Here is a 24488-nt window from a genome sequence, read left to right as displayed (position 1 = left end):
GGGCGGGGTAGGAGTTTTCCCGACTCACACAGCTCACACCTGCAGGTGTCGGGCATCTGTATCTGGGTACCCGTATCTGCAGAAGTGAGCTGTGTGACTCGGGAAGGTGCCTACCCTACCCGCAGTGTTGCGAGTCTCATCGGTGCCACCGGACTCTTGCCGAGCCTAAAAGAGCGACTCCCGTCGGCAGCAGCCCTTCTGGGCGCTGCGCTGCCGGGGCCCGCGCGGGAGAAGCGGCCCGTCCCGTCCCGTCCCGCGTCCAGCCCTTCCCCACAGAGCAACACCCCGGAGGGCCCCGGCGACGCGGGCAGCTCGCGGCCGGCCGTGCCTCGCCGGGTGGGCCGGGACAGGCGGGCTTGCGGCGCCGGAGCCCTCCGAGGGCCGCCCCCTCCCGCAGCAGCGCCGCCTCAGCCCGGGGCCGCCCAGACGGCGCGGCGCTCTCCCCGCCCGGCCGCCTCCTCGGCCCTCGGCGCGGGGCGCTCGGGACTCCGACGCGGCGGCCCTCCGGGGCTCGGCGCCCTTTCCCGCGGCGGGAGGGGTGGGCCGCCTCGGCCGCCCCCGCTCGCCTCGCTGCCGCCCCCGGGGAAGGAGCCGCGCGGCGGGGAGAGGCAGAGCCCCGGCGGGCCCGGCCCGGCCCTTCCCCGGCGGCCAAAGTCCCGCTCTTCCCCCGGCCAGCCGCCCGGGATGCCCGCCCGGCCCGGCCCTCGGAAGCAGCGCTCGGCCGGCTCCGCTCGGCCGCGCCCCCGCCGGCGGCGGCGAGGCGTCCTGGGGCGGCCGGGCTGGCTCTGCCGGGCAAGCCCCGCCCCGGCCCGGCCCGCCGGGGGCCAAACGCATAAAGGCGGCGGCGGCGGCGGGCGGGGAGCGGCCGACCCCTGCCGGCCGTGCGCAGACGGGCCGAGGCGGGCAAGAGGGCAGCCGGGGGTGGTGTGACGGCGCGCCCGGCCCCGCTCCGCTCCGCTCCGCTCCGCTCCAGGCAGCCGCTGCAGGGCCCGCGCTCGGCCGCCCGCCCGCGCAGGTCTCTGCCCCGATGGCTCGGCGGGCGCCCCCGGCGGGGCTGCTGGCGGCGCTGCTGCTGCTGCTGCTTCCCGGCGGCGCGCTGGGCAGCGAGGAGGGCGCGGGCGAGGCCGGCAACGCCTCGGCCACCTACCAGATCGTCACCTTCAAGTGGCACCACGTGCAGGACCCCTACATCATCGCCCTCTGGATCCTGGTGGCCAGCCTGGCCAAGATCGGTGAGTGCCGGCCGGGCGCGGGGGGCCTCCGGGGGGCGGGCGGGGTCCGCAGGCCGGCGGAGCAAGGCGCGCCCGTTGCGCCCCGCCTCGTCTCCGCCGCAGACCCCCGCGCCGCGGATCCCGGGCTTGCTGTGCCGGCGGCCCGCTCTTCTGAGCCGGCCCTTTCCCTGCCGGCCCCCGGGCCCCGCTGTCCTCCTTTGCCCCTGCTAGTCCTGCCCGCAGAACCGGGTGAAGGGCAGAGGGGTATTGGGGTAAACCCAGGAGCAGCGGGCACCACTGGGGGGGGCCTCCGGCACTGGCGGATTCGTTCATTATAGGGACCCTCGGCAGTGGCATAGCGCAGGCACGGCTAAGTGGAGTTGCCCTGTCTGTGCCATCTCCGAAGCTTTTCTGGCACTTTCTAGGACTCTGTTCCATCCTGTGTGGCACACTTTGGCTATGGGCTTTCATGCCTTTGAAGAGAGGTTCCTTTTCATATCCATATCACTTAAGTATCGAGGTGAAAGACCCCCAGGGGCAGGGGATACGGAGGGGGCGGGGGGGTTGGTGCCTGAAGAAGATGAGAGTGAAAGACGGGGGCATCGCAGATGGCCGCATTGGTGGGTGACGTGTTCTCTGACGGCGGTCTGGCTTCCAGAATTAAGGTCACAACATTAACAAGCGTGCCAAATGCCCTAGAATAAGTGAGTCCGGGGCTGAAATTTCTGGAGGAAAGGAAGAGGGAGGGAAGTCGCCCCTTTGCACTATGCTTGCCCATGTTCAGCAGAAAGCCAATTTTAGGTTCTGCTGGAGAACCCAGAAAGCCTTCTCTTCTGCACTTCTGGGATAAGTTAAAGCTCTGTCCTGAAGGTCTGTACAGAGGACTGATCGAATGCACCCTGTAGCCATTGGTTTGTGGCTTTGGGTTTGATGAGAGCACAGAGGTGGGGGGAATGCCCCACCCAGGCCAAACATTTTGAGACATTTTGCTGTATTCTTTTAAAGCCTCAACATTCCTACTTCTATTTTGCTTGACTGGAGTCTCCACATCTGCCTAGAATTTGGCTTTGCTTTTAGCCCTCATACTCCATTGTGGTGATCCACTCCAGGGACTGGTTGGTTAGTTCAGTGGCTCTGGTATGTGTGGGGCAATTCTTACTGGTTTTCTTCTCTAGAATGAGCTGCCAGATCTGATTTTCCACGGAGAGGCTGAGAATTTAACAGTAATGTTGGGGGAGAATAGTAGAGTCCAGTAGCACCTTTAGGACTAACCTACTTTATTGTAGCAGAAGCTTTCGAGAACCACAGCTCTCTTCATCAGATCTGATGAAGAGAGCTCTGGTTCTTTGAAAGCTTATGCTGTAATAAAGTGGGTTGGCCTTAAAGGTGCTACTGGATTCTTTACTATTTGCAACTACAGACTAACATGGCCAACTCCTCTGGATCTTTGGGGGAGAAGTCATGGCTCAATGAAGGAGCGTGTTCTCTGCATGCAGAAGGCCCCACAGCCAGATGCCGGCCTCTCTCTTCAAAGGCTTCAAGTGATGGGGATAATTTTATTTTCTTACTTTATCGGATAACAATCGAAAGCAGGCTTCTGTTCTGTGGCTCAACACTTTGCAAGCTCTTCCCACTCTCCGGATTAGCTAGAAATATTATTTCTGAGTTTTGAGTGCCTGCTGAGCTGTCCAAGGTCTTGCCTGCAAACTGAGCCCTGCGGTGGTGAAAAGAGTTGCTGGCCAATTTTTTAAAAAAATTCTTGCGTGAGTGGCAGGATGAGAAACCAGTGTGGTGCAGTTCTTTGGGTGCCAGACTGGCTCCTGGGAGCCCCAGGTTCGAATCCTCACTGTCTTGGAAGCTCGCTGGGTGACCTTGGTCCAGTCATACACTCTCAGCCTAACCTACCTCACAGGACTGGTCTGAGAATAAAACGGAGAGCCACGATGGAGATACCAGAGCCACTGAACTCACCAACCCTTTGGTTTCTTACTGGGGAGAAATGTGGGGTATAAATGAAGTAAATACAGAAAGCGGCCAGATGTGTCGCTCGAAACCCTCCCGGTAGTGACAACTGAGAACAGATTCAAAGTTCAGGAGTCTTTCAAAGTTGCTGTGTCCCCTAGGGAATTCTTTCCTCGTTCCTTATTTGAATGTTGCTTGCAAGGGGAGGTAATTCTTTTGGAGTACCTATCCTAAAAGGTAACAGTTTCTGGAACAGTCGGGTGGTATAAGCTACCAGAGGGTGCTAAAGTTCAATCCTAAGCAGAGTTGAGGTTTAACTCAGAGTTGCAACTCTGCTTAGGATTGTACAGATGGATTACGAGGGAGGCCTTATAGAACATGTGGTCCAACCCCCTTCAAGGCAGGTAAACCAGAGCATCTGTGACAGGTGGCTGTCCAGCCTCTGTCTAAAGGCCCCTGGCCACCAACTTCATTGTCAAGCTGCCCTCACTGCTAGGAAGTTTCCTAAGGGCCCGCTTTGCATGACTGGGGGCTTCTGGGGTATTCTGGGCCACTTCTCAGCGCATGGTTTTAGAAGTGTGGGAAAAGCTGGACAGGAGTCTCTCCCCCTGATTGCAGTAGGATTTACAAGCACTTAACTGGGCTGGACTAAGGGCCAAGCTGCATGTGGCTACAGGTCACTTTTCCTAGAGCTTTATGTCACGTCTCGCTCTCTCACACACCTGCAAACCCTGCCTGCTTGCATTTGGGAGTGAAGGTAGGAAGGAGACGTCTGCCCGTTTTCCATTTTGCTCCTTTTCCTATTCAGAATGACTGCCTTCCTGCAGATTTCCCACCTGCTGGAGAAAAGATGTTGAATGGGAAAACTGCTAGAGAGGAAAGGAATGTGCGTTTCTTTAACCTGTCCAAGGAGAGGTACCTGGAACTCCTTGACTTGTGTGCTTTGGCTGTAACTTGGTGCTGGCCGTTCTTATTGACGGAGGTGAGTAAGGGAAGATATGCAGCTCCGTCACTCGTGGCTTCCAGTGCTCTGGCCAATGACTGCAGAAACACGCCGGTGATTGACACGCACTTGGCATTCTTTTTTTATTTTGTCAAAGACGTGTTTGTACTGGACTTCATATTCAATCAGTTAACTTGAAACAGCGTTACCAGGACTTCTGATGGATGAGACACTTCTGCATTAAGGACTGGAAGCACATTTCATGTTTTACACTCTGAAGGTTTATTTCTAGAGTTTGCCCTCAGGAGTCGATCAGTTGTTACTCTGAGAGGAGCTCCTTCTGTTACCTGTCTGCATCAGGAGCAGGGCTTTTTTTCAGCTGGAACGTGGTGGGACGGAGTTCCGGAACCTCTTAAAAATGGTCACATGGCTGGTGGCCCCGCCCCCTGATCTCCAGACAGAGGGGAGTTGAGATTGCCCTCCGCACCGCTGAGCGGCGCGGAGGGCGATCTCAACTCCCCTCTGTCTGGAGATCAGGGGGCGGGGCCACCAGCCATGTGACCATTTTCTCCAAGGGCAACCCACGGAGTTCCACCACCTCTTTCCCCAGAAAAAAAGCCCTGATCAGGACTGTTTAAATGATCCAGTCACAACTGGAACAAAGGCATGTCAGAATTATCCATCCTCTGCAGGGGCAGAAGGTGGAAAAGAGACAAGTTAGAGCAGGAGATCCCACTGAGACAGAGCGGGCTGCATCTGTGTGGATGGCACTGTAGTTCATAGTAGTCAAGGATTCGACTACTATTGCCTATTAGCAATTTTCTCATGTTGCCGTTTAGGTAGGGGGGATATGTTTATACTGATACGTTCGCCTCACAGTTGACCCTCCCTGCCCCCTCCCCTCCCCCAAATTGATGGCTACAGGCTGGCTCCTTTGTGTCGGGTTTTGAGGTGTCAAATTAAAAGTAGGATTTTTCCGTCCCTGGAGGAGACAGAGATATTGATTGCTCTTGGCTTCCTATCTTATCAATGGACAGCATAGCTGCGATTTACGTTGCTATGTCAGATATCTTTTAAATCTGTACTTTAGCAATAATAAGCAAATAGGAGGTGAAGTTATTTGCTGGAAACGTCTCAGAGCCTTGCAGCGGCAAGTGAGTGCTTCCCGTCTTAGGACTTATGTAAACAATGCTTGTGTTAAATTTCCTAACTGTAAACGGATGCCTGTGATCACATTTAGTTTCCATCTGACTAATTTAATGCATTCAGAATACCTGTTAGGTGCTGCTCTCCCCTCCTCTGTCTCCACCTCCTTCTAGTCACACACATGCATGATCACAATTAAGCTTTGCAAGGTGCAAGTCTTAATTATTTACAGCAAGAAATGAGATCCCAGAACTTCACTGCTTGACAAGGCTCACATTACTCCCTGCAGATAATGCCGCATCTGCTCCGAACTGCAACTTGTACACATTTCAGTAAGGAATCGAGGGCTGCCTTGACCCAAGCACCATTCCTCCGAGTTCAGCTTTCCCCAGTTCCAAAAGATCGACTGCCAATTTGCATAATTTCGAGTTTTGCTTATTATCACTGATAAATAACTCAGCAAACAGGGCGCTTCAAAAGCCACTTTCTCCCAGTGCAGCCTGCCCATCTCTGTTTCAGGGGTCCTGTTTTGTGCCCTCATATCGAGACGTTAGATAGCTGAGCACCAGAGCTGGGGGCATCACCAGGGCGTGTGCTCATGCCACCGGCCAACTGCTTGGATCAGCACGAGGAGGAGAGCATGGGTATAGTGGCTGAAATTGCTCCCAGCCACCAGTGAAAATAAGGAAGGGAAGAGTGAGTGGAAGGAAGGATCAAGACAGTTGATAAAGAAAAAGTAGAACGGAGGCACAGGAGGACAAAGAGAAGAAGGGAACTTTTTAAAGGGTAAGGAAGGAGCGTGGAAGGGGTCAAGAAGCAGGGCCGCTAGGGGGCGCAAGGAGGCACATCAGTGGGTGCCAGTCCTCTGCTCTGACTTAAATGAGTTCCCCACTCTCTTGGGTAAAAGTTGCTCCGTTCTGTTGGTTCTGGCTTCTTCTCTGTTCACCTCTCAAATGCCTGTAAAAGTTAGTAGGCTTTTTTTTTTACTAGCACTGCAGACACATACCTGTATTTGCCATTTGTAGCAAGCTGAGTGATAGCATGGAAGAAATAAAAACTAACCTTCTTCTAATTTACTAACACATTCTTGTTTGGTCGGCCAGTTGTGGCTATTGACTTGTCGGTTGGGTCCGCCTGTCTTTCTCCTGATTATTGAGCCTTATGCGGTTCTCAGATCTTCAAACGTATTTCCAAAATCTTATAGACTAGATGTTTATTGTTTTTTAAAAATGGAAAGTGAAATCCTTAGATAATTGCAGGACACACACACACACAGACACACACACACACACACACACACACACACACACACAAAACCTGGGGGCCATAGGCAGTTGTTATGGGATGTCCACCCAGGGGAATGATGGGTTTTAGATTTCAGATTTGTTATTTCTTTGGGCATTTCTGTCCCATTTTTCTCTCCACTGGGGACTCAAAGCAGCTTACAAAGAAACCAGAATATGATTTAGACAAATGAACAACCAGCATGCATGTACACAAACAGTCCCAACTCCTGGGCTGGGCCGGCTCGTTCAGCTCCAGACTGCTGCAGCTCTCCAAATTCTGCTAAAAGGCTCGTGTCCCAGGCCAGGAGGACAGAAGTTCTGCCCAGATCTTAGGTGTGAGGGGAGGCATGCAGGTGAGGTCACCTGGGCCAGCTATAAGACCTGCCAGGGGCAACCGCCTTCCCTCTTTTCACAGGCAGAGCATTTTTAACAAGACAGTTTGCAAAGGGAATAAGCTGAAGGGTGAGTGCCAAAGGGTTGTTGGCCTTTTGGCTCTTAGCCTGTGGCTCAAGCCCCGGGGCTTAAACACCACTGTGGTGGCAGGGCCAGAAGGCAGCCTGACTGGTATTGGCCCAGCCACCCCTATTCTCCCCTTCTTGAATAGCTACTGTAGCAGCATAAGGGGAAGAACGGTGGCTACAGAGCAGAGGACTGAGATCGGACTACAGAGGGCACAGGAGCGAATGGCTTCATCTGGTGGTCGACACAGCCAGGCCTCTGGACAGATTTTTAGCACCATTGATCCTCCAGCAGCAGCAGCAGCAGGCTGCTAGCTGTGCATATGTTGTTATGGAGGGCCGAGAGGTGCCGCTATTGAGGCACTGGTGGGCAGAGGGGGCTGTGGTGGTGGGAGAAGGACAGGCCAGGTGAGGGGGAGAAGGGGTTGGCAGGTTGTGCCCACCCATTCTTCCAGTCCTCTCCACCAAAGGACCCCTGGCAACCTGACTGTCCCTCCAGCAATCCTCAGAGTGCTGCTGCTGAATACCAGGCTGCTGCAAAACAAAGCATTCTTCGCCCAGGAAGGGCCAGCAGCAGTATGCCCTTCAGGGGGGCAGTTGCCAGGGCCCAGGGCTTCTGGCAGTGCCCACTGCTGTCGACCCCCCCCCCCGCACACACACTCGCTTATTTGCTTGTGCTCCCAGCGACACTCAATGCTCTGGGGGAAAGGGCTGCAGGCGGTGATGCGCGCAGACAGTGGGAGAGCTCGCAAGCAGGCAGGGGAAGGCCACGCAGGCAGGTCAAAGGCATGTGGGTGGGGGGAAGGGAAAGAAGGCAGGTGTGGTGGCCTGGTGGTGGGTAGGAGATGGGAGGGGAGGGCCCAGGGCACTCTCTGCTCAGGGCTCCTCAAAACCTGGAACTGGCCCCACTGGGTGGGGAGGCCGGCCCAGTATGTGACGCGGAGACTTGGGTGGGTGAAGAGGGAGGAGCGGCTCTCTTCCAAATCCACGCCCCTCCATCCCACAGGCTTCCTCGACCAGCTTCAGCCTAGGCTTGGTGGCTGGGGAGGGGGGTAGCTGTGGTCAGCCAGGCCTCTGTGGCACTTGTTAGCCAGAGCCCCGGTTTCTGAGTGAGTGTACCTGATGCTGTGGGCTCAAGGCAGAATAAGGGTGCTTTTGGTGTACTGCGCCACCCTGCTGCCCAAAAGGCAGAGGCAATCTCAGACTTGGCCTTGTGGAGTCATGCTGAGGCTGCCCTAATGGGAGCAGCTAAGCACTCCGTAGCCACCATGACAACCATGGGACTGTTCCAGAACATTCCCTTCCCTTTGCATACAGTGGGCCATACCCTTGATTTGGTTTTCTCTGGGGATAAGGTACATGGTTTGGTAATAGGGGAATTTTCTACTCTGCCCTTGTCATGGACTGACCATCCTCCGGTGAGATTTAGACTTACTAACTCCTGGGTCCTCCAGGGAGGGTTAGGATGGCCACCCCGGAGGTTGATAAAGGGGTTCTGGATGTCTCTTGGGGATTTTCTGGTCAGCATTCCCCTGTCATGCCCTGACCTGGATAGCCCAGGTGAGCCTGATCTCATCAGAGCTCAGGGCCAAACTACAAGTGATGAATGACACTTGAACGGCAAGTGTATTCCTCCCTGTTCACTTGCCCTCCACTTGCTCTCCACTCGATCCACTTGCCGTTCAAGTGTCATTTGTCACTTGTAGTTTGGCACTTGTAGTTTGGCCCTCAGAAGCTAAGTAGGGTTGGCCTTGGCGAGTAATTGGATGGGAGGCCCCCAACGAAGACCAGGGTTGCAGAAGCAGGCAATGGCAAACCACCTCTGATAGTCTCTTGCCTTGAAAACCCCACCAGGGGTCACTATAAGCCAGCTCTGACTTGAGGGCACTCCACCACCATTCCCCTATCAGAAGACCCTGTTTGAAGTGTCTTTCATCAATGGAAGAAGGCTTTTTCCACTAGAGAAAAGCATTTCTGCTGGTGGCATGGATCTGTGGGACTCTACCCCACATCTCTGAAGGATGTTAGAAGCTATAGCACCCATATCCCAGAATAACCCCATGATCTCAGACCCAGTAGGCGGTTCCGAAGCAAGATCACCAAGTGGAATAAAGGCTGCTGGGTATGGGTGCTATGGAAACCATGAATGCGCCAGTCAGAATAAATGCCAGTGCCCTCAGGGAAAATAATGAACTGGGTTTTGTAGACCAGGACACTGTCCTGCAGTAATGCAGCTGCAACTGCCTCTGTCCTTCGCAAGTCATTCAAGTGCTTGTAAAATATTGATCCTGATGAGACCTGTGACCCAGTAGCTCCGTCAGCAAAAGCTGGTGCCACCCCAAGTGCTGAAATTGTGCCCTAGCTGCTTGGCAGCCAGGAGGAAACACGAGGCACCAAAATGGAAACATTTCAAATGAAGGCTCAGGGAACAAGTCCAACTAGGATTCTGGCAAAGTCCATTTTTATCAGCTGTAATATAACAGTGGAAAATAACCATAGGTACTTTCATTATTGCTTTTCATGGCACCTATGTAGCAGCAGGGCTAGATTGCTGTCATGTTCTTTGTCTGGAGCTATCCTTGAAGCCTGTTTGGGGACTTTATCTGATGCAGTATATAGCCGCCTGTCTCCTGATGGGTGGCGGGAAGTGCATTACCCCAGTGCGGCAGTCTCTGCATTGGTTACCTTGCATCTACTAGCAGGGCTATGCGTGTGTTGCAGTTCTGCAGTAAGAGAAAAGTACATAGACGGAGGCTTCAGCTTTCTGAGAATCTCAGTTTTTATTTAAACAAAAAAAATCAAGTTGCTAAACCTTGTGTGTGTGCAGGGCTTTTTTTCAGCGGGAACGCGATGGAACGGAGTTCCGGCGCCTCTTGAAAATGGTCACATTGCCGGTGCCCCCGCCCCCCTGATCTCCAGACAGAGGGGAGTTTAGATTGCCCTCTGCGCCGAGCGGCATGGAGGGCAATCTAAACTCCCCTCTGTCTGGAGATCAGGGGGCGGGGCCACCAGCCATGTGACCATGTTCGCCAAGGGCGATTTAAACTTTAAAAAACTCCCCCCCTTGTTCCAGCTGACCCAAAGTGATGTCATTGTGCTGTCTTGAGTTCCACCACCACTTTTCCCAGAAAAAAAGCCCTGTGTGTGTGAAAATATGTATGCAAGGGCATGGGCCGTGCTCACATGACCTTGGACACACACACACACCCCAAGCCAGAACTCATCAATGTGGAAATTGCTGAGGGATTGGTGTGCCACAGTCTCCTGCCCCCCCTTGCCAAAGATGCCCCTGAACTTATTGGGACACATCAGAACAACAATTCAGTGGAAGTCTAGGAGGCAACTTTTCATCCATCAGATAGGAGGCGGAACCTGGGAAGGGAAATGATGCTGGTCTGGGAGATGTGATTTGGAATGAGTGGCCATACCAGGGAGCTGCACCAGAGGCCCAGTCCTTGTCCGACCCGCCTCTTTTTTTCTGAAGCCTGTCTTCCTGTGCGGCACCTCCTTGCTCTTTGTGAAGCTCTCTGGGTCTGCCGTTTTCTCACCACCCTTTGACTGAGTGTAGCCCTATCTCCCCCACCCCTGCGTGCTCTGACTTTTCAGCACTGGACAGATGCCTGAGTAAAGTTTGGAGAGCCACTTTGGTGTAGTGGTTAAGAGCGGCAGGACTCTAATCTGGAGAGCCGGGTTTGATTCCCCACTCCTCCACTTGAAGCCAGCTGGGTGACCTTGGGTCAGTCACAGCTCTCTTGGAATTCTCTCAGCCCCACCCACCTCACAGGGTGATTGTTGTGGGGATAATAACAACATACTTTTTAAACCACTCTGAGTGGCATCAAGTTGTCCTGAAGGGCAATATATAAATCAAATGTTGTTATAAATCCCTCCCTGAAGCTCGAGGAGCTGGTGGGTCATGTCTTCTGTGGTTGGAGGTCATCCATAGGGCGTCTCTATTATTAGGCCATACAGAATGCAGTATAATAGCAATGCAATATAAGGAAACATTGCCAAAGAACTGATGTAAATTTGCTAAATGTTCATAATTTATGCAGGTTGCAGAATCCAGCTTTTTAAAAATTTTCTGTTTTTAGCACAGAGTATGCATTTGCCAAAGACTCAAGGAGAATGTTTTAATCTGTAAACTCTTTATGACTTGAGCTCTTTTAGGTCCTGCCTTCTTTCTTGTGCTCCACTCTGCTAAGATCTACTTTAGGTACCTCGGATGAAGGGTTCTTCTGGTCTAGCATCCACCTGGTCTTGCCCAGAAGCAGAGGAAGAGCAGATAAATAAGTAGATTTCTTATTGCATAGTGCTGATACGGCTTTTAGAGCTGAAGACAGGTTCCCAATTGAATAAGGCACAGTAAAAATATTCTGCTGAAAGCAGTATCTTGGAACCTGTAACCCAGTGATCTTCAAACATACTGCCTTCAGGCACCCGTACTACATTGATTCACCTTACAAGGATCCTATGCACACCTGCAGGGAGTTTCTGGGCATGTTTGAGGAAGGTTGCATACCCAGGTCACGTAGGGCATTGGTCATGTTTTGTGTGCTAATGAACTGAGACTGTACCCTACAAAACATTCAAGACTACACTGAAGAGAAGATCCGAACAGGTGGCCATTCTGAAAACTTGGTATGCTCTTACTGTAGAAACAAGGCAAAGCATTAAGTCGGTGTGTTCCTGCGGCTCATACAAGTTGCTGAGGCCCGTGTTAATATCTGCCATGTCCTGGGGATGACACACAAAATGGCTCCCTTGTGGTGACTCATCCTCTCTCCCAGTCATAACATTTGGAAGTAGTATTGTGTGGCTGAAGTCCACAGGCTGAAGGTCTTCATTCAGTCCTTTGTGGTTATGAAGAACCTGTTACAGGGTGTGTGAGACATCTCCAGGGCTTTTTTTCAGCTGGAATGCGGTCGAACGGAGTTCCGGCACCTCTTAAAAATGGTCACATGGCCGGTGGCCCCACCCCCGGATCTCCAGACAGAGGGGAGTTGAGATTGTGGTGCAGAGGGCAATCTAAACTCCCCTCTGTCTGGAGATCAGGGGGCGGGGCCACCGGCCATGTGACCATTTTCATCGAGGGTGATATAAACATAAAAAAACCTCCCCCCTTGTTCCAGCTGACCCATTGTGTGGCCCTGGGAGCATGTGCGCACTTTGCGCGTGCGCATGTGGTACCAGGGACACCACCTCCCACCAGGAGTTGCCCCCTATGCTGGCAACCCACTGAATTCCACCCCCTCTTTTCCCAGAAAAAAAGCCCTGGACATCTCTGATCCTCATGAAGACTACTTCCCATTTTTAGAGCAAGTAGAGAGAATCAGTTGCCCAAGGGAGTCAGATTTTGGTGGCATTCTTGTGGCAAATGCGGTGGAGGAAAGGGCTCGATTCATCTCAAGATCCAGGCCACCTGGGCAGCGAGAGATTTAATCCTGGTGCCTGGAATAGTTTTTCACTCCCAGCTTCAATCTTAAAAATCTCATCGCTTCCGTGAAGTAAGTTTATTGAAAAAAAAGAAAGAAAAAAGGGGATCATATCCATCACTTTGTTCTCCCTAGTTATAGTAAGTGGAAAGGTAATTATTTTCACAGCTGTCATATTATCCGGAACAAAAGAATACTTTGTTTTTGTGCCCTGAATTTTTGTGCTGATGTAAAATGTAATTAGGTGAAAAGCTATAGCTTTCTTTTTTTCCTTCAACCGGAACTATTCCGTCTGAGCTCATCAGAACCAAATTAAGGGACTTTTAATTCTTTGCCCTTTTCTTCAAAATGCAACGCGCTGCTTAGCTCACTCAGAAGGGTAAGTTGCACGATCATGTTCTCATGAGTATTGCTTTATGGGGCAAAGTAATGAGGTCAAATGCAGATCCGAAAGCAGAAGAAAGCATGGAAATATTTCCTTTAATCAGACATGCAGTAGAAATTAGGATTTTCAAAATAAGTGTGTTTGGCTGCCATCTGTCAAGAAGACCCTTGCTTCTTCTAATAGGTTACCAGCTCATTGGATTGATCTTGCACTTGGGAATTCCTTTCTTCCAAAAATAGAGTTTAAATGGAATGGAAACCTGAACAGGACGGCTTCTGGGAATTAATTCATTGCGACTGAGGCAGTAACTGAAGGAAGAACTGGTGGTTCACAGGCGAGGTCAACCCTTGAATACATTTTATGGTGGCCTTGTCTAGAGTAAAACAATTTGCTAAAAGTTTCACTTAAAGCAATAGGTCTTTGTGTATACATATACTGGTCATGCTTGCAAGCACGCTAATTCATGTAATTACATGAATTAGCGTGCTTGCAAGCATGACCAGTATATGTATACACAAAGACCTATTGCTTTAAGTGAAACTTTTAGCAAATTGTTTTACTTACTTTTAGCAAATTGCATTACTTGGCCATTCGCATTTTGAAAACTGCGAAGACCACTACCAAACTGCCTGTGGACGAGATCTTCAGAAAGTATGTTTGTTCCTCAGTCTCCGTTCCTAACTGATGATCTCAAACTATCCAAAATAGCCAGTCCCTTCGACAAAGAATTAATGGACATAAGTCTGACATCAGAAACCAAAACATTCAAAAACCAGTAGGGGAATATTTTAACCTGCCTGGACATTCAGTTGCTGACCTAAAAGTAGCAGTTATATTGCAGATGGATTTCAAAGGTAAATTAGAGAGACTGCTGAATTGAAACTGATAACAAAGTTTGAGACGATGCATCCACCTGGACTGAATTGAGATTGTGGCTTCCTGTCTCATTACCAATGCTGATTTCTTCACACCGACTCCCCCTCTGCATGCCCACCCTATCCAATCACGCCTGCTATTGTCATTCATCAGCTATTATCATTCGGCTTCTGTAATCACACCACTCCCCAAGATATAAGGACAAATTGGACTCACATTCTAGTTGTATCTGAAGAAGTGAGCTGTGACTCAGGAAGGCTCCTACCCTCCCACAAATTTTATTAGTCTTATAGGTGCTACTGGACTCTTGCTCTTTACAGACAGACTAACACGGCTACCCATCTTGACCTATATCCAAAATTATGTGTCTTATACCTGTGACAGCTTTACTCTTAAGTGATGCTTATTGTATTTATCTGTCTTGACCATCTTTAAGGGGTGAGATGGTTCGTCGTCCAGGGCAGAAAGTGTCTACTTCCCAGTACACAGAACTTGCCTGTTCTCAAGAAATTGCAAAGGGCAGACCATGTAGTAGCTCCACTGTAAAACAGACAACAAATCTTTAGGCACGTCTATCATATTTATTTTAAAGGAAGATGACTATAAATATAAGATGACCCTCGCCCAAATATTTACACAAAATAGATTTTTATTATGGGGCGTAACTGTAATGTGTCTGTGAACTTAAAACGGCCCCCTTCTTTTATGGCATATCTGGAAAAAACCCTCTATAGTCCTGCATTGGAGTAAGTACAGGTATATTGTATTCCTCAATCACTGCCCATTTCTATGAACATGATCCAGCCAAAGTTTAGCATTTCCTAGACTCATTGATTTTAATGGAAGATATTTCTGTTTTGGCTGTTTCATGTCCTATATGGACTTTATTGGATGTCTGGAAAACCGTGGATTTTAATCTGATTTTTTCAATGTTTCTAATGTTCTTTAGCATAAATATAAAACCAGATCTGAGAAAAACCTGGTTTCTAATTTAAGGAGACGCAGATCTCTTTCGTTTCTGGATGCCTCAAATTCTACTCTATTATCTGTTTGGCTTTCTCTTTCCCAGAACTACTGGGAGTCAGATAGTTTGAGAATTAAGGGCTATACAGCCTGCTCTGGTCAGTTCCGGTGGGCTCCCTCCTCCCACCCTTTTGCTTTGGAGGCAAAACACAAGCTGTAATCCCCCCAGTCCCTTACTTGGAAGTAATTCCATCAAAGCCAGTGTATCTGCTCTGGAGTCAGTGATTTGACCCTTAATCTCTTTGTACTTCCTTTTGTGTACTTTGTCAAGCTAATCTTCAGTTCTCCAATGTACACTAACAAGTGCTAAGTACATAGTTCTGGATAGGTACCTGTCTAGCCCCCCAAATTCCCACCCCTAATAGCAACATCAGGAAAACACCGCAACCACTTCTTGCTCGCTGGATGCTCCATCACGGTCACTGTTTAACTTTGCAGCTCTTCCGAGGATGGTCTTTCCAGGGAGTTCCTTGCTCCTCTTTGCAGGACAATAGGAAGGCACAAGGGTTAAGTTAATAAATGACCATAAAAATAATAAGTAAAAACTGGTGTTCAAGACTATTCTCAAGAAACAAACCAACCTTTAGCAATATTTTAAAAGAGAGCTATTAAAATCTAGATCTTGATGACTAATTTCCAGTGATAACATGTGCTCAGGAAGGGCAAGCTAAATTCTGGAGTCCCAAATCATTTTAAAATACAATCCAGTAAAAAAGTTCTCCATCCATAATTCATTCCAATGAGATTTGTAGAGGAAAACTTCGCAGCAGGGGTTGCCCCCAGGGCTTTTTTTCAGCTGGAACGCGGTGGAATGGAGTTCTGGAACCTCTTGAAAATGGTCACATGGCTGGTGGCCCCGCCCCCTGATCTCCAGACAGAGGGGAGTTGAGATTGCCCTCCGCGCCGGCGCGGAGGGCAATCTCAACTCCCCTCTGTCTGGAGATCAGGGGGCGGGGCCACCAGCCATGTGACCATTTTCTCCAAGGGCAATTTAAACGTGATGACATTGTGCGGTCCTGAGTTCCACCACTGAGTTCCACCACCTCTTTTCCCAGAAAAAAAAGCCCTGGTTGCCCCTACTATGCAGGAGCTGAGAAGGTGTGGCCATGAAAACATACAGCTGGCTGCAGGATCTGCCCAGGCCCCCAAGAAGTCTCAGCCTTGCAAGGATTTGAATGTAGGTATCCGCAGTTCATCTGTGACTATGGCACAAATATATTTCAGATACAATAGTATTAAAAAATTATTCCCCAAAGATTGAACCTTATTCAGCCATTTTCTGATGTGAAATCTTGTCCTGGTACGGGTCTCATATTCTCACACTCCTTCCCCCCAACTATTTCCCCATCTCTGTAGTTTATGGCAAAAGCAGTGAGCGAAGTGTGCTGTGCCTTCTTTATTTGATCCCAAAATATTCTTGGCTCCATGGGTACCCCCCTCCCCCCTTTAATCCAGAGACAAAAGTCAGAGTCAAGATCCTGCATTCAAATAAATGAGTTAACAGCACAGTTTACTTTTGGTTCCTCCTGTGTGGTAAGGAGATGGAATAGAGAGAGGCTTATTAGATTGCCATTTATCCATGGAAAGTATCTTTTGATGTGGCTTTGTGATGGTGGAGGACCTCAGTCGGCATAAATTTGGTTTTCTCTCTAGAGCAGAGCCCTTGGGCATGTAAGAGGGCAAGACATGAGTCCCTTTTTGTAATTAAACAGCCAAATTCAGTAGTCGAGAGCCAGCATAAGAAAGCTCCTTTGCATAGCTAAAATATCCAGCTTACATTAGTTGACATTAGTTGATAGTTGACATTATTAATCTGTAAAGTCTGTGCAGCCCAAGCATTGGTGGCTGTGAGACTTCACACACACAAAGTCTAGGGTTGCCAACTCTGGTTTGGGAAATTCCTGGAGATTTGGGGGTGGATCCTGGGGAGGGCAGGGTTTAGTAAGGGGAGGGACCTCAGTGGGGTATAATGCCGTAGAGCCCACTCTCCAAAGCAGCCATTTTCTCCAGGGGAGAAATATATGTTGTCTGGAGATGTTGTAATTTTGGGAGATCTTCAGGCCCTACTTGGAGGTTGACAACCCTATTGAAGTCTCACAACAAGTCATAAATATGCACAGGAGTACCCTGTGCAGTTGTTTTAGTGCAGTGGCATAAATCTGTGTGTGGTTTATGCTTGGACTACTGACAACTCTTCACTTCTATAATTTCCTTTTCTGTAAAGCTTCTCCAAGAAGTCTTTAAATCCCCTCCCCCCAAATCCTTGCTTGCCTTTCCCTCCGTGCACAAGATACTTTCGGGTGGGCAGCTGTGCTGGTCTGCAGTAGCACCTCAAAGACCAATGAGATTTCCAGGTTATTCGCTTTTGATTGTCAAGGTTCCTTATCTCCTAGAAATTTTGTAAGTCTTTAAGATGCTATTGGACTTGAATCTTGCTCTTCACATAAATGTTGTTCTAGCATCTCACCTACCCCTCCGATATACCTAACTTAAAAGATTGGATTTTCCTTTTCTAAGAGCCTTATTTGATTCTCTACTAAGTCATATTTGGCTTGGGCGCCATCAGTTATGCCCCTTGTCAAAGGGAGTTACCAAAAGACAGTGACATTGTATTTATGAAAACCGAGGCCTTTCCCAGTTTGTATACACCATCTTCCTGAAATATTCCACAAGTCAGTGCTGTGACAGGTCCTAAGTTGATGAACAGGATGGGAAGAAACAATGAAGCCCTCTGTTTTGTGGGAAGAAAGTAGGAAGTGACAACCTCAGAATTTACCCCTCAGTGGCTAGAAGTAAAAAAAAAGTCATGTGTGTTAGAAGAACAGGACAATTTTTATGGGCAGTCTTACTTCAATAATTTTACCAGACTCCACATTCTGCTATTCCCCCCTTCCTCACAACATAGTTTTAAGGGTATTTAATTACCACAAAACTATTTAGGTACGTCCAGTTTTTTAAAATTGCAAATTAGTCTTAAGAATAACTTCTGTGGCTATATTACTTACTCAACCTTGACTTAATGTTCCTGTTTTACTTTGGACTACAACCTCAGCTGATGTGATTTCATGAACACCCGAGGCAACCATTTTTCGTTCTAATGCTGTTTTGTTCTAATGCTGTTTAGTGTTATTGCCAATTTCTGAACACTGGTTAGCAAAGGATGTAATAAAAATTAAATGATCTTTCTGACCTCTGGTGCTGGACTTAAACTACGGTACTTAAATGCCTTAATCCTAAACAGAAATAAGTCTTCTTTGAATGGGGGGAGGGGTACTTCCTAATATATATGCTTAGGATTAAAGGCATGTTACAGTTTGCCTTTATATGGGGGTCACTAAACTTTGGTCTTAGAGGTAGTTTAGAATTTGAAAGCCACAAGAAGTGCTTTGCTGGAACAGACCAAAGGTCCTTCTAAAGTCCAGTGTTCTGTATCTAAGGGTGGTTCTGCACCAGTCAGTTGGGGCACAGTTTCTGTCATGTACTTTTAAAGGCGGTTGCAGAGAAGTTTGGTAACAGTTTGCAATTTTCAAGTTCTTTCCCTGTTGCATTTGTGATTTCCCCAGGAGCCAATTTGTAGTAAGTTCTTTTGTTGTGGAGTAAAAGTACAGTTTCTCTGGTGTAGATGTTCTTTGCGCTAATATTCCTATCCTTCTTGTCCACTGTAGTGAGCAGCACAGCAAAAGATGCTACACCTTTTTTAAAAAACAAAAGCCATTCTAGTGCCATTAAAAAGGAGCGCCATTTCACTGTCCGTGGTTCCCAACAGAAAAATATAAACACGAGGGGGAGAGCTTAGAGTTTTGGGGTACAATCAACTGAAACTTGGGTGCAGATTGGGGGCGCGTAAATTACTCCCTGAGAACTGGCTGCAGACTTAGAGGACTTGCTGCTTAATAGCAGTGGGGGCAGAGAAGTAGTGGTGTGGTGCCATGATGTAAAATGAGCTTACTTAAAAATCTTATATATATATATACTGTATATAAAGACAAGTGTCCTGACTGACTCATCAATGCCCAACCCAAACCCCTGGACCTAGAAACATGAAATTTGGGGAGAACATTCCTTTCATCATGTAAACACCCACTAAGAAGGGATTTTAAGAAATCTGCCCCCTAAGGGGGTCAAAAGGGGTGAAATGTGTTTTCTGTGTGTGGCTGGCAGGCTACTGCCTGCTTACATCTCTGCCCACTGCCAGCTCGGCCACTCTTCCCTGATTGGGCCAGCCTTTCAAGGTCATTTGCGTATGCGGCCTGATTGGTCCTCACTCCCCACACTCTAAACAGTCTGCAGTTGCTATTGAGAGTCATTGAATGTGTCTTGAAATAAAATGCACCTCCCAGTCTTTCCCACAAAGTTCACTAGGGTTGCTGATCTCCCTTTGTGGCTTTCCTGTGTGGCTGGCAGGCTCCTGCCTGCTTGCATCCCCCCTCTCTCCGATTGGTCAGCTGTGGAACTCTGAGTTCTGAGGTAAAAATCAGGTAAAGGAAAGTGCAGACTGTTGAAGAAAGACAGTACAAGACTCCTGAATAGGGATAACACGCTTCGCTTTATTCAGACACTTTTGTGAAACTCGGGTACTATGCTATTATACTACAAAACCAACTCAGCCCCCTTCCCCACAAACCAAAACATGTTACATACCCATAAGTATTATAACTGGATTTAAAGTAGTTAAATGCCATAGCGAAGCATGGGTATCAAGCTAGTAAATAAATAAAATAGCATACCACAGCTGACAAAGATATGCAGTGGGTGGGAGCAGAATCAGTATCTGAACAGACTCTTTGCAGATGAAAAATCGAGGTGAATTACTTCACAGCATGATATCCATCAGCGTGTGGATCCTCAACTGTAATTCCGCACATAACTAATGTTGGGAAGGCATCAACAGGTTTACATAAAACGGCTTTGGTTTGGAACCATATCCAGCTGTGACCAGATACTTTTTGAAAGCTCAAAAGCTGGGCTTGATGGCAATAGGCATTCTTTGTTATTTCCCCAACAGCTGGTAGTAAGAAGTATGCTGCCCCCGAACATGGAGGTTTCATGAAACGATCACAGCTAATAGTAGATGATAGACTATTTGCCGTATTTATATCTAATCCTTTTTTCAAATTTTTTATTTTATTTTATTTTATTTGACTTATACCCCACCCTTCCCGCAAGCAGGCTCAGAGCTGTTTCCAACAAATATATTATTAAAATACAATAAAACATCAATATTGATGCACAATTACATCAACAGCATAAAAATCCAGGCGCCACTAAACAAATCTGGCCACTACAAAGCCATCAGAATTAGCGGGTATCTTGTGATAGTTGTTGTATAAACATTACCAGTTGGGAGGAGTAATGGTGTGAACAAGAATATCCTTCTCCAGTGTTACTTACGCCATAACTTTGTGGTATGAGTATGAACATTGGCTACTTCATCACTAACATATCAGACATACCTGTTGTTGCATGTTTTATTCCAAGAGCAGTGTTCACGTGGCTCAGAAGCTAATAGTCAGAGACTTCTAAATTTCTGATCATACATTCCCGTATGGTTAGTTCTCCCTAATCCTGGTCACTAACTATTTTTAAAGCTCAAGGTATGATGTTAAGAAGTTTGTTGTGTGTGTTCATATGTGGTATCGGAATATGATTTTAGCGTCCCTTACTAGTAGAATCAGTCCATTCTGCTTTGTTTTTCAGAAACCGATGGAACAGCTGCCTTTTAGGTGACCCTAACTGCACCTTGAGTGGTTAGTCTTAGAGTCTCTCTACACAAGACATTTTACATGAGTAGCATCAAGTGAAAGATCTTACACTTGTTCCCCCATTGTGGATACATGCGACAGAGTACCCTTGAATATAAGACCACACAGAAAGGAAGTCACTTGAGCATCTCTGTGTAAGCGGTCTTGTGTAGAGAGACCCTTAGAAAACAGACCAATTACACAGTAGAAGTAAGCGTGGCTTAAATAGCTTCTCTGTTATCTGTTCTTCATGTCAGGCTGTCATATATGCCACCTTGAAGCACTTCTCAAGTATGAAAATATGCTCAGTATATTATAGGCTAGGGAATCTCAGCCTTGGCTACTTTTTCAGTTTCTCCTCGTTCTTTCTTTTATTGAACATAAAGGTGTCTGCATGACCGCCTGCGTATTCCAGTGGCCTCCACGACCTAATGAGTAAGGTTGACCTCCTGAACCTAAAATGGTGACCACCTTTTAAATTAGTAATGTAAGCTTGTTAATTCGTTGACCCACAGAGAAAAGTAACCTAAATCATAGATTTAATTAGCTCATTACAATGCTGCGCGAGTTCCATGGTGATCATTAAGCGGGTGGCAGGGAACGAACCTTTGAGCAAGGATGACGCAAGCCAAGTGCTAACCAGTTTTTTTTTTTAAGTATCTAATATGGGAAATTTTCCATCTATTTCCCACAACCTTAGAGAGTAGTGACAAACACAAACTTCTGTGCAGAGCTGGTTAAGCTTTGTTGGCTGATACATTAGGGGAGTCATTTGGGACCTTCTGTTATGTGCCGCGATGATAAGAGCACTGAAAGTCACTTGATCACTTATTTATATTTTGCAAACAAAATCACTGCACAAATATAAATAACTGTAGAAAAAGATAATTGTCTTTTTATCATTTGTTGACTCAAATAAGATAATGATAAATCTTGTCCGTCCGGTGGACATATGGAGCGTATTTTCAAGGATGTTTAATGTTTAAACGAGACTGATATTGTCTACAGTCAGTTTGCTCTAATGTGTATGATGATTATACACGATTAAAGAACCCAGTGTTACAAATATTAACTCAGCATCCAAATATGAGGCATTTTTCTGTCCAAATAACATACTATCTTTTGTTCACTACAAAAGTTGTATTTTATTTTTTATTTTATTTTTCCTTCCCAAGATGGCAAAAAATAATATGGATATATGTGCTAAGGAAATATAGGACGTAGCTGTTTGCAGCTCTCTCTCTTTAGTACTGAGTATACTTGCAATATTGCTTGTAGAAAACTGACAGTGAAATCCTATGTAGAGCAACTCCTGTCCTAAAACGTAGACAAGAGTTTCCGCTGGAACATCTCTGCATAGGATTTCACTTTAGTTTCCTATGAACAAAACTGCACACACACCCAATATTAAGCATAGAAAGAGCTCCGTGCAGCATTACATGCTACATTAACACGTGTGCTACATTAACACGTGTGTCTTAGTTTTTCCAGTCCAACATATAGGAAACTTGTGTATGCTCATTGATAAAGTATGTCTTTTAAATTGTTAAAGAAGTAAACTAATAAGTATTGCATATATTTCAATTACCACAAATCTTCTCTGATTCCAAAAGGTCTAGAGATTTTATATCTGTATTCCTGTATTATACGACTGAGAGGGTTTAGTTATCTTGTGTTGATCTGTTTTGAAAAATATTATGAATAATTTAAAATAAAGAGTTAAAGTTTGTCGAATAGGGTTTCAGCTCTGGGTTGGGAAATTCCTGGAGATTCTAGAGGTGGAGCCTGGGCAAGGCAGGGTTTTATTTTATCCTCACAACAACCCTGTGAGGAGGTTAGGCTGAGGGTGTGGGACTGGCCCAAGGTCACTCAGTAAGATGGTTGTTGGGGGTTTTCCGGGCTGTATTGCCGTGGTCTTGGCATTGTAGTTCCTGACGTTTCGCCAGCAGCTGTGGCTGGCATCTTCAGAGGTGTAGCACCAAAAGACAGAGATCTCTCAGTGTCACAGTTGTCAGACTGTGGCTAAATAATATCCTTCCTACAGGTTCTCCTCTACAAGCAAACAAGAGTCCATTGTTTGAATAAGGAAACTTTACTGTAGAAATGACCCATTATAGTCCACTGTCCTGGATAAGGGATCCAGGATGGTACAAGAGCATTGTTACCAATGAAGAGCAAATCATGAGGTACAAAGTAACAGTTCCCAGCTGAGCCAGCCTCCCCCCACAGTTCTCAAAACAACATCTTTCAGTCCTGGGAAGCTGGACTCTGTCAAGGCCAATCTGGGATGGAACGTTGTTAGACAAAACAATCTCGTTCGGTGAGAAGTCTGCTTGGGAACTTGTGCACCTGTGGGGAAAGCACTTAAACACTAGAAGCATTAGAAAATGGAGACAGTACAGCTCAGATACCCACTGAACCTGACATTCTGCCCCCCTTAAAATAAATCTCCCCCAGGTTTATATGGATAGCGAGTATGAAAAGCTTTGGTTAATCTAGGAGCATGAACATGTACAGAATTCACCCACTCATCAAACCCAGAGTCAAAGTCCTTCCACCTGATGAGGTAAAATAACTGATTGCGTTTGATTTTAGAGTCCAGAATTTGTTGTACTTCATAGTGTATTTGATCATCAATTAACGTTGGAATGGGTGGAGCTTTGACGTGCCATTTATCATCTGTTGGAGCCTTCTTCAACAGGCTGACATGGAATGTATCATGTACATGGCGCAGATTTTTGGGTAAATTTACAGCAACAGTCACTTTGTTGATCACTTTGCGCACTGTAAAAGGTCCGAGGAATTTTAAGGCTAGTTTGCGGCTGACTTGTGCTAGTTTTAGATTTTTGGTGGATATATAAACATGATCTCCAGGCTGCAAATCCCATTCGGCCGCACGGTGGCGATCGGCGTACTTTTTGTAATCCTGTTTGGCTTTCTCGAGGTGTTTTTTAATGAGAGTCCATTGTTGGGCTGCCTCCCCCCACCAAGAAGACACATCTGGTGAAGTCGGGGAAAAGGAAGGGGGAGCGTCCAGTGGAAAAGGGTTAAAGTGGGCTCCGTACACAACTTTGAAAGGGGCTTCTCCTGTAGAGGCATGTACACTGTTGTTGTATGAAAACTCTGCTAGAGGGAGGAGGTCCACCCAGTTATCTTGTTGGAAGTTGATATAGCAACGAAGGAATTGCTCTAAGATTTGATTAGTTTTTTCGGACTGCCCGTCGGTTTGTGGGTGGTGGCTTGAACTGATTCCTTGTTCAATATTTAACATCTGTAAAAGCTCCCGCCAGAAGTTGGCAACGAATTGTCCGCCGCGATCCGAAATTACCTTGGATGGAAAAGAATGTAATTTTACAACGTGTTTTAAGAATAGATCTGCCAGTTTTCGAGCGGTAGGTATAGTGGTACATGGAATGAAATGGGCTTGTTTGGAAAACAGATCCACTACCACTAAAATGCAGTTATGTCCCTTGGATACTGGCAAATCAGTGATGAAGTCCATGGATATCGTTTCCCAAGGTTTGTTGGGCGTTTCCAAGGGTTGCAATAGCCCCGGAGGTTTTCCCTTGCGGGTTTTGGCGCTGAGGCAAATGGGGCAGGAGGCGACGTATTGGGAAATGTCTTTGCGCATGCCCGGCCACCAGAATTGCCGTTGTATTAAATGCAGCGTTTTCAAGTACCCATAGTGTCCTGCAGTGGGGGCATCATGACACCGCTGTAAGACCTCTTTTCGTAGGCTGTCAGGTACATAAAATCTATTTCCGGATAACCAATACCCCTGTGGTGATTGATTCAGCTTGGATTTGGGTATTTTATCCCCCTCCTTTTCCACCTCAGCCTTAAGTTTCGTTTTCCACTCTTGACTGTGCGGGAGGGGCTGGACTGCGCGGCTGCATGTAGTTACCACGCCTCCCAATTGCATAGGTGAGAAGACAGTGTCTATAGTCTCCTCCCGTTTGCTTCTGTGCTGGGGCATGCGCGATAGGGTGTCCGCAAGAAAGTTAGTTTTGCCCGGGAGGTAA

The 24488-nt window shown here is 47.5% G+C and overlaps 1 protein-coding gene across 1 annotated transcript in view; it reads left to right on the top strand.

Annotated features, from left to right (window-relative positions):
- The first annotated feature begins 1027 nt into the window (after positions 1–1027).
- The window catches only part of SLC9A3 (solute carrier family 9 member A3), a 79506-nt gene continuing 56045 nt past the window's right edge, over positions 1028–24488 (top strand). The window contains exon 1 of the mRNA XM_054991718.1: positions 1028–1232. Coding sequence (XP_054847693.1) covers positions 1028–1232 — 205 coding nt within the window. The remainder of the gene's footprint in view (positions 1233–24488) is intronic.

The sequence above is a fragment of the Eublepharis macularius genome, chromosome 11 (assembly GCF_028583425.1).
Source record: "Eublepharis macularius isolate TG4126 chromosome 11, MPM_Emac_v1.0, whole genome shotgun sequence".
Taxonomy (NCBI): Eukaryota; Metazoa; Chordata; class Lepidosauria; order Squamata; family Eublepharidae; genus Eublepharis; species Eublepharis macularius.
This window is presented reverse-complemented; position numbering and strand designations above follow the sequence as displayed.